Here is a 10,472-nt window from a genome sequence, read left to right as displayed (position 1 = left end):
CACGCACTCACCCAGCCCACCGACCCAAGGTTCCACCACGCCTCTGGACTGCATGACCTCCAATGGGCAGCTACCTGAAAAACAAAACCACAGGGGGTTAAATATAACACAGTTTGAATCACATGATCCAACAATTATCCAATAGAAAGACTTGATTTGTTAAATATGCAAATTGGTCACACCTGTGACAGGTACATCCCTCATTACAAAGGGATATAACACAGGTGTGTCCACTCAGAAACAGCTAAACGTAAGTTGGGCTCACACCATAGAGACAGTTAGAGGATGCGACCTTGTATCTGTCCCATTCTGGCGTCTGTGAGAACATGGGCAGCGTCATCGAAGCCATCTCCATACTGAAGTAGTCAATTATCCTATTCTGTTACTTCTATGAGTTGGTTAACAAACTGAAAGGCTGCATTACTGCCCCCTGGAGGTTGTTGTTTGAACAGGTATAAAGCCAAGCTTGATGATTTACTGCCAGGTGCAGTGATGGAATGTTTGCTGGTTCCTCCTGCTGAGCTGTGATGGAATTATATGATTCTTCCTTAATTAACCCATTGGAAATTACACCTAGTTGACAACTTCAAAATGGTGAAAGTTCTCAATGGCGCTGCCCATGCTATAATTGAGGTTTTGGGTCACTAGAGTGCTCTATCTATCTCTATGGTTCACACACACAAAGGGGCAGGTTAACAGCATGAAATTGACACGTCGTATACAAATCATATTAACTCCCCCCCCTGTTTGCTACATATGACACATGTATTTATTGTATGACAGAAGAGTTGACCAAGGTGGAATGACCTAAACCTGGCAGCCATCCCCAGCTAGATAGATCTCCAACAAGGTGGAATGACCTAAACCTGGCAGCCATCCCCAGCTAGATAGATCTCCAACAAGGTGGAATGACCTAAACCTGGCAGCCATCCCCAGCTAGATAGATCTCCAACATGGTGGAATGACCTAAGAAAGGAGCAAGAAGGTATCCCCAGCTAGATAGATCTCCAACATGGTGGAAGATGGTATTAAGAAAGGAGGAAGAAGGTATGTGTATTTTCATGTTTCATCCCATCTGTTTTTTTCAGTGCCTGAGTGAGCTTCAATCTATGTTGATGACTAGCCTTGTGAAGAGGAACCTCTGGCAGAACTAAAGCTTGTCTGAGGTGGTGCTCCTTCTCCTGTTCAGTGCCTGAGGAGGTGGTGCTCCTTCCACTGTTCAGTGCCTGAGGAGGTGGTGCTCCTTCTCCTGTTCAGTGCCTGAGGAGGTGGTGCTCCTGTTCAGTGCCTGAGGAGGTGGTGCTCCTTCTCCTGTTCAGTGCCTGAGGAGGTGGTGCTCCTTCTATTGTTCAGTGCCTGAGGAGGAGGTGCTCCTTCTACTGTTCAGTGCCTGAGGAGGAGGTGCTCCTTCTACTGTTCAGTGCCTGAGGAGGTGGTGCTCCTTCCACTGTTCAGTGCCTGAGGAGGCGGTGCTCCTGTTCAGTGCCTGAGGAGGTGGTGCTCCTGTTCAGTGCCTGAGGAGGTGGTGCTCCTGTTCAGTGCCTGAGGAGGTGGTGCTCCTTCTCCTGTTCAGTGCCTGAGGAGGTGGTGCTCCTGTTCAGTGCCTGAGGAGGTGGTGCTCCTGTTCAGTGCCTGAGGAGGTGGTGCTCCTTCTACTGTTCAGTGCCTGAGGAGGAGGGGCTCCTTCTATTGTTCAGTGCCTGAGGAGGTGGGGCTCCTTCTATTGTTCAGTGCCTGAGGAGGTGGTGCTCCTGTTCAGTTCAGTGCAATGTATACTCTGCCACCTTAGAATATGTGAACCACTATAAATACCTAGGTGTCTGGTTAGACTGTAAACTCTCCTTCCAGACTCACATTAAGCATCTCCATTCCAAAATTAAATATAGAATTGGCTTCCTATTTCGCAACAAAGCATCCGTCACTCATGCTGCCAAACACACTCGTAAAACTGACTATCCTACCGATCCTTGACTTCGGCGATGTCATTTACAAAATAACCTCCAACACTCTACTCGGAAAATTGGATGCAGTCTTTCACAGTGCCATCCGTTTTGTCACTAAAGCCCCATATACTACCCACCACTGTGACCTGTACGCTCTCGTTGGCTGGCCCTCGCTTCATATTTGTCGCCAAACCCACTGGCTCCACGTCATCTACAAGTCTTTGCTAGGTAAAGCCCCGCCTTATCTCAGCTCACTGGTCACCCTAGCAACACCCACCTGTAGCACGTGCTCCAGCAGGTATATTTCACTGGTTATCCCCAAAGCCAATTCCTCCATTGGTTGCCTTTCCTTCCAGTTCTCTGCTGCCAATGACTGGAACGAATTGCAAAAATCACTGTAGCTGGAGACTCATATTTCCCTCACTAACGTTAAGCATCAGCTGTCAGAGCAGCTCACAGATCATTGCACCTGTACATAGCCCATCTGTAAATAGCCCATCCAACTATCTCATCCCCATACTGTATTTATTTATTTTGCTCCTTAGCACCCCAGTATCTCTACTTGAACATTCATCTTCTGCACATCTATCACTCCAGTGTTTAATTGCTCAAATGTAATTACTTCTCCACTATGGCCTATTTCTTGCCTCACCTCCCTTATCTTACCTCATTTGCACAAACTGTATTTAGACTTTCTCTATTTGTATTATTGACTGTATGTTTGTTTACTCCATGTGTAACTCTGTTGTTTGTGCAGCTTTGCTTTATCTTGGCCAAGTCGCAGTTGTAAATGAGAACTTGTTCTCAACTCGACTACCTGGTTAAATAAAGGTGAAATTAAAAAAAAGTGATCTTAAAACATCTTAGAGTATCTGTGTCGTCTCTCATTGGTCAAGATGGGTGGGTGAACACCCCCAAAGAGCTGCACCTCATCTGCTTGACTCAGAACTCAAGCATGGCTTTGAGTGCCACTCTCCTATCTAGATCACTGAGAGAAGACCAATCTGTGTGATCACATGCAAAACAGTAGTCTATTCTGACGTTTTGTTTTAACATCAAACTAAGTATCATTCCAGAAGTTAAAATGGCACCATTATTGAGTCTATGGCTAGAAATCAAATCAGAACGTCCTAATCTATTAGATAACTGTTAATATGTATGTTAATATATTTCATTTTTTGAAGTCTGCAATGCCACAGAAACATAATGATGGTGAGTTTTTTTTCCATACAACTCAAGGATGTCCAAGATGACTTAACCATTTGTGTTTCTCTCCTCCCAGTCAGAGACGCGGAAGGTGGGAGATGCTGCTGCTCCGGTTTTCGTTGCCGTTTCCTCATCCTGCTCGTCACCGTGGCGGCCATCTTGTTCTTCACCAACCACCGGTCAGCAGAGTGTGTCCCAAGATGGTGGGCAGAATACCATGGCCGTTCAGTCAACACCAGTAGCGAAGCAGTTTCTCTCAACTCCACTGGTTTTACCATAGACGCTCATGAAACTGCATCTGCCAATTCAACAGATCGTCAGATGTCACGTATCCACTCTACTCAACAGGCCATGGAACTCAACACAACACATGATGAAACTAGTTCCATCACCTCTGCACTCAACATCATCACTAATCTGCTCACAGAGGTCAAGGCAGTTCTGGCCACTCCTCCTCCGTATGTGTCCCCAGGACCGTACCATGTAGAATACCCATCAGAGTACATCTTCATCCTGGATGAGCCAGAGAAATGCCGGAGCAGAACCCTTCCTGGTTCTGATGGTGCCAGTGGCGCCCTATAACAGGGAGGCCCGTGAGGCCGTCCGCAGGACTTGGGGCAGTGAGAGGCAGGTACTGGGCAGAGAGGTCTGTCTGTTCTTCCTGCTGGGACTGCCCAGTGGAGAGGAGACAGAGCAGCTCCAGGAGAAGGTGCTGCAGGAGAGCAAAGAGCACCAGGATCTGCTGCAGAGCAACTTCATAGACAGCTACAAAAACCTGACCATCAAGACCATGGTGATGATGGAGTGGCTGAGCTCGCTGCCCCAACGCCTCCTACGCCATGAAGATCGACTCAGACATGTTCCTCAACGTGAACACCTTGGTCAACATGCTGCTTCACGCTCCAACGCAGAACTACCAGACTGGACTAGTGGCCCGACGGGGCGCTGTTCTAAGATACCGTAACTCCAAATGGTACCTTCCAAAGGAGGTGTTTCCTGAACAAGTATACCCACCTTATGCTCTGGGCCTGGGCTATGTCTTCACCTTAGACCTCCCCAGGAAGCTGGTGGAGGCGTCCAGGCATGTTAAAGCCGTCTACATAGAGGATGTGTATCTGGGACTGTGTATGAGACACCTGGGCATCCGGCCTACTGACCCCAGTGGAAACCTCTTCCAGGTTTTCCCTGTGGCTTATGACCGCTGCACCTACTCACGGCTGATAGCCACCACCACACACAGTATCACTCACCAGGTCAACGCATGGACAGACCTACACAAACCTGGTCCTCCCTGCTGATCTCATACAGTAACAGACTGACTAATGTACCAATCACTTCCTTCGTTTTTTGTTCTTGCCAACGATGTAAATCTGGTGAATTTGTAATGCATTTCCACTTTGATTAAATCGTTTAATAATCATGATGATGTTACTGAATTTGGATTAGACACACTTCCAGTCTTATATCCTTTGTGGTGCTGGGAGTTACTGCCCCCCCCCCAAAAAAAAAAATATAAAAAAAAAAAAAAAAAAAAATCTACACTGGAGAACAAGATATTGTACTGAAACACGACCACAAGAAATGTACAGAGGTACAAGTGTGTGTGTGTGTGTGTGTTTGTGTGTGTGTTATTTTTCTACTTTATTTTAATTAAATGTTTTATTTCATGGTCTAACTGTACATAATGAGTCATTTACAACTTGAGTAGTTCTCTCATCATATTGTTACAGGGATCTATTCGTGCTCATAGTTTATGTATGTTCAGTAGAAGGTTTACAAGATTATATGGTGTATTTGTATAAGGCATATGAACTAGTTTCTTGAGAAGCTAGCTGGGGGACCAGCGCTGGTTTAGTTCTGGGTTCAGAGATGATTTAAATGATAATGCCCAAGGATATATTGACATGGGTGTTGTTAGGCCAAAGTCAAGGGGAGGCAAATTTGCCAATATGTCCTCCAAACACCCGGCTTCAAGAACATTATCACTTTTATGCAATGGGATGACCAACATATTAAAATAATGATTGACATATTTTCATTAAAGACATTATTCTGATGAATTTATTTATTCTATTTCATCCTTCCACAAGATATGGTCACGACACAAATCTAGGGTTGCTGCCAAAGCCGGCTGGTCGTTCGTTCTATCGGTTCGGTGGCCAGAGACGCGACCCAGTTGTTCTGTATCTATGGACACGCCCCAATTCATTTGTTCTAAATGGTCCATTGCCATACTGTCTGGCCATGTTCTTGTCCCTTGCTTTCTAGCTAGCCAACTACGTCTGACTTAGAGTCACGTCAAACAGAGCACACCGAATAACAACAGCAGCTGCATTTGTTTAAGCTGTTTTCTAGTGACATTTATTTTGATACGTCCATAACAAAGAGCTAATAAGCGCAATTTTCGCCTCGCATAGAAAACTTGCTCACTCGTCAGGACACTGTTGTTCAGGAGCAAGCCAACAACACAATCACTTCAAACTGAAGCTGAAAAAAATGCAAATTAGCTGTACTTCATTTCGTTTTGACTTTTTTTTCAATTGACATTTCTTATATCCTTAAAAATGACGCCAGCTGATTCATGATTTAGACTGTCTGAGAAACGCTGCCTGCCTGTCTGTCTTGTCCCGACTGTTCATTACTAAGGGACAGCTGGTGAGAATTTGAATATTGAAGCAATGTTGCAAATGTCAGAGAGACAGACAGTAAGGTTTATACAAATCTCCGCTGTTGAAAACAAAATGTGAGACAATGTCTAGATGCTTTTCACAGTGGAGATCAAGTTCATAAATTGCCTGTCTGGGCTGACGAAACGTTGTATTGCAGCAGTCAGATGGAACAGAGTAAATAGGCATTTTAACGTCATAGATTTAGCCGGTGGTAACTTGTGGAATAGACACCGGCTGGAATGCGGTTTTAACCAATCAGCATTCAGGATTAGACACACCCATTGCATAAAAGCTGTCTATAGATTTTTTTAAAACATTTTTATATATACAAACTCGAGTACAAATAATAGTTAGCAGAATCGTTTGAGGGCTCACAGTGTACTGTTTACCATGATAGGATTTTATAACATGTACAACACTGGGAGAGGACTGCAGATTGAACCACTGAAGTTCACAGAAGTGGATTATATCAACCAGTGAGAGCGAACATCATGTCACGTTATAGTCTTACTGAGATACCTAGTGGACACAACAGCATAACCGAGGAGTTGAAGTCCCTAAGACCATTGATAAATAGGTAATTGACTAATACACAAAGACAACATATTAGTTATACACACTAGTGGGATACCCCAGCAGTTCTACTATCTGTAGTCATACAGCAGGTACAGACACTTTCTACCTCATCAAGTCCAGGTTCCAGAAAACCCCCCGGCATAAGACATTTCAACGCCATAATCCAACCAAACAAGTAAATATGGCAATATTGCTTGAATGATCTGTCCAATTCACATTCACATTCATAGTCAAGTCAAGGCGATAATATGCCCGATGTGTCTCCATGCCGACAGCCATAGTACAGACGTCTTAGAGAATGGCCATAGTGTTCGAGTTCTTATCTTAACAGGAAGGCCTAAGGTGAGTTTTAAAACAAACACAACTTTGTTTGTGGTTTTTTTTTTTTTTGGTGAGAAATCTCACTACTAAATGGTTATTTATTCTATAATCATCTCTATAAGAATTAATCTAATCCAAGGTTGTGTCTCTGTGTATAAGCACAGTTTGGACTCTTTGTTATAGGCTGACTGTCTTAACATGTAAAAAAAAAGAGAAAAAATACGCATAATTAGTGCAGCGATACCAAGGCCCATAGGGTTCTGGTCAAACGTAGTGCACTACATAGGGAATAGGGTGCCATTTTGGACATGTGCGTATCATAGTGCACTACATAGGGAATAGGGTGCCATTTTGGACACGTCCGTAACACTTAACCTAATCTAAGAGATTAAATCATCTGTCTGGGTACAACACATGTGCATGCCACAGCGATGTCACACGAGTCTACTGTCACCAGGTAGAGTCGAGGGTTGCCAGGGCACACAGTCTTCTGGAGCACGGTGATAGTGACCAACACGGGGACAGAGTTATATGTCTTGTCCTCGTGCTTGTTGACGATGCAGCCCTCATACAGACACTCAGCCACCAGGATTTTAGCAGGAATCCTGTTCTCTCTCTCATCGATTCTGTAAGAGAGCAAAACGTCGTGAAATGATATCAAGCCCAACGTGATGTCACAGTGTAGCCTGATATGATCGGAAACGTCCACTGATTAGATATATGCATTGAATTTGATGAATGGCATCAACAAAATGAAAATACATGCACATTAATACCATAATTTAATGATGAGTAACTATTTAACCTTTTCATAGGCTTACTCCATTCTTTTGTGTTTGTCTTCAAAATGTTTGAAACATCATGTCAATCATGGGCCGTCAGTCCTGCCATCCATAGCTGACTATTCATTTGAGAGTTCTATTTCCCGAGTCCCATCCTTCAGCTTACCAAACAAAGTGTCAGGACCGGGCTGTTGAAATGACGCTCATACATAGTGTGCTGTTTTACAGAAAGATGAAGGGCGATACCTTACCTGTACCGCCAGGGGGAGAGAGAGCGGTTGTTGTATTGCACCGATGACAGAGACACAGTGGGGAGTTTGAAGCTGGGGCAGCTCTGTCTGTCCCAGTCCGGTTGCAGGTGGATGCTGTCAGACACAGCCGTCCTAAAGCTGTGGATGCTCATGATGAACCTTGAAGCCCGCCGATCCGCACTGCTCTGATTGAAACATCTCTTTGCTGACGACAGCCATACAAAACTCAGGCAACCGCAGATGCAAAGAACTAACATCTGGAAAACGGCGAAGAAAGCAAACGTTTTTCATGCGACAACAAGTAGATCGTAAATCATAATAATCAATGTGCATTGCAGACGTTTAAAACTCAGATGATCAACAACAAAAAAATCAAACAACTAATTGATCGTTTGACACGCACATCGAAACCATTAGCCTATAATAACCTGTCCCTAAACATATTCCGTTCATATACAATGTAATTAAATATAATTTAAAATACTAATTTAATTATACATTTCAAAATAGCATAATGCTTTAATCCTGCAGACTGACCCGTGTCATCCTCCAACTGTGTTTTTTTAAACGAAAAGACCAGGTGGCTGCAGGAGTCTGTCCTCAATGTGCCATGGTTGCCCTTCCCCTGTCACTGTTTATATAGTGACAGTTGTAGGCCACTTTCTCCTGGGGAAACCCGAGACGGAAATGAAACGATTAAACTCTATGCCGCCGCAGTACATTACACCAATGTCCTTTTCCTCAACCGCTTCATTGCTAATCACTGAGAATGTGTGGCGTCATTCAAAGCGGTAAAGGAATGCGAGATTGATTCTAGGTTATTCATCACCAAAACTCAGTACGCTAGATCTGAATTAGATTTTCTATTAAAATTACCATGGTTGTATTATTGAACTTGAAACGTTCACTTTGCACTTTAGGAACCGTTTTAAAATGAGTTAGTTATTCTACTTTTACTCCAAATATAATTCCCTCCAACATGATTACGCTGTTCATACTATGAATAAATCTCTTTCTTTCTTTCTTTCTTTCTTTCTTTCTTTCTTTCTTTCTTTCTTTCTTTCTTTCTTTCTTTCTTTCTTTCTTTCTTTCTTTCTTTCTAAACACATATTTTCTTTTATGGTGCATTTACTTGAGGTAATTCTCATATGAACCGTGTTATATTTGGTGGTTATTGGTCCATTGTACATTTCCAGCACAAGCTAACAAGCATAGCCAATATGCTGTGATAATGTATTAGGCCAAGCATAGCCAATATGCTGTGATAATATACTAGGCCAAGCATAGCCAATATGCTGTGATAATTTATTAGGCCAAGCATAGCCAATATGCTGTGATAATGTATTAGGGCAAGCATAGCCAATATGGCGTTATAATATACTAGGCCAAGCATAGCCAATATGCTGTGATAATTTATTAGGCCAAGCATAGCCAATATGCTGTGATAATGTATTAGGGCAAGCATAGCCAATATGCCGTGATAATATACTAGGCCAAGCATAGCCAATATGCTGTGATAATGTACTAGGCCAAGCATAGCCAATATGCTGTGATAATATACTAGGCCAAGCATAGCCAATATGCGGTGATAATATACTAGGCCAAGCATAGCCAATATGCTGTGATAATATACTAGGCCAAGCATAGCCAATATGCTGTGATAATATACTAGGCCAAGCATAGCCAATATGCTGTGATAATGTACTAGGCCAAGCATAGCCAATATGCTGTGATAATATACTAGGCCAAGCATAGCCAATATGCTGTGATAATGTACAAGGCCAAGCATAGCCAATATGCTGTGATAATGTATTAGGGCAAGCATAGCCAATATGGCGTGATAATATACTAGGCCAAGGATAGCCAATATGCTGTGATAATTTATTAGGCCAAGCATAGCCAATATGCTGTGATAATGTATTAGGCCAAGCATAGCCAATATGCTGTGATAATGTATTAGGGCAAGCATAGCCAATATGCTGTGATAATATACTAGGCCAAGCATAGCCAATATGCTGTGATAATGTACTAGGCCAAGCATAGCCAATATGCTGTGATAATATACTAGGCCAAGCATAGCCAATATGCGGTGATAATATACTAGGCCAAGCATAGCCAATATGCTGTGATAATATACTAGGCCAAGCATAGCCAATATGCTGTGATAATATACTAGGCCAAGCATAGCCAATATGCTGTGATAATGTACTAGGAAAGATCACTTTGAAAGTGATCACTGGTGTAGGTGATATAGAAAAAATTTAATGATTTAATTATATAAATGAATGAGGATTTCTATCAGCCTAACGGAGGTGTAGATGACATCTATCATCCCAAAGGAGGTGTAGATGACATCTATCATCCTTATGGAGGTGTATATTACATCTATCATCCTAGTTGAGGTGTAGATTACATCTATCATCCTAACGGAGGTGTAGATTACATCTATCATCCTAATGGAGGTGTAGATTACATCTATCATCCTAACGGAGGTGTAGATTACATCTATCATCCTAATGGAGGTGTAGATGACATCTATCATCCTGACGGAGGTGTAGATTACCTCTATCATCCCAAAGGAGGTGTAGATTACCTCTATCATCCTAATGGAGGTGTAGATTACATCTATCATCCTAAAGGAGGTGTAGATTACATCTATCATTTTAAAGGAGGTGTAGATTACATCTATCATCCTAGTTGAGGTGTAGATTACATCTATCATCC

General features: G+C 42.8%; 1 protein-coding gene and 1 pseudogene across 1 annotated transcript; one reads left to right on the top strand and one right to left on the bottom strand.

The window, feature by feature from the left end:
• The first annotated feature begins 3,239 nt into the window (after positions 1-3,239).
• LOC135537981 (beta-1,3-galactosyltransferase 2-like) lies at positions 3,240-4,643 on the top strand (annotated as a pseudogene).
• Positions 4,644-6,498: 1,855 nt separating this feature from the next.
• On the bottom strand, positions 6,499-8,302 carry LOC135537987 (interleukin-17C-like). Its single transcript, XM_064963993.1, has 3 exons — positions 8,286-8,302; positions 7,749-8,005; positions 6,499-7,341 (listed from the first exon to the last, which is right to left on the bottom strand). Exons 1-3 carry the CDS (start codon positions 8,292-8,294, stop codon positions 7,104-7,106), a joined length of 504 nt encoding a protein of 167 aa, XP_064820065.1. The 5' UTR covers positions 8,295-8,302; the 3' UTR covers positions 6,499-7,103.
• Positions 8,303-10,472: the final 2,170 nt, after the last annotated feature.

Source organism: Oncorhynchus masou, unplaced genomic scaffold, assembly GCF_036934945.1.
Source record: "Oncorhynchus masou masou isolate Uvic2021 unplaced genomic scaffold, UVic_Omas_1.1 unplaced_scaffold_881, whole genome shotgun sequence".
Taxonomy (NCBI): Eukaryota; Metazoa; Chordata; class Actinopteri; order Salmoniformes; family Salmonidae; genus Oncorhynchus; species Oncorhynchus masou.
Note: the sequence above shows the minus strand (reverse complement) of the source record. Positions and strands in the feature narration are given on the sequence as shown.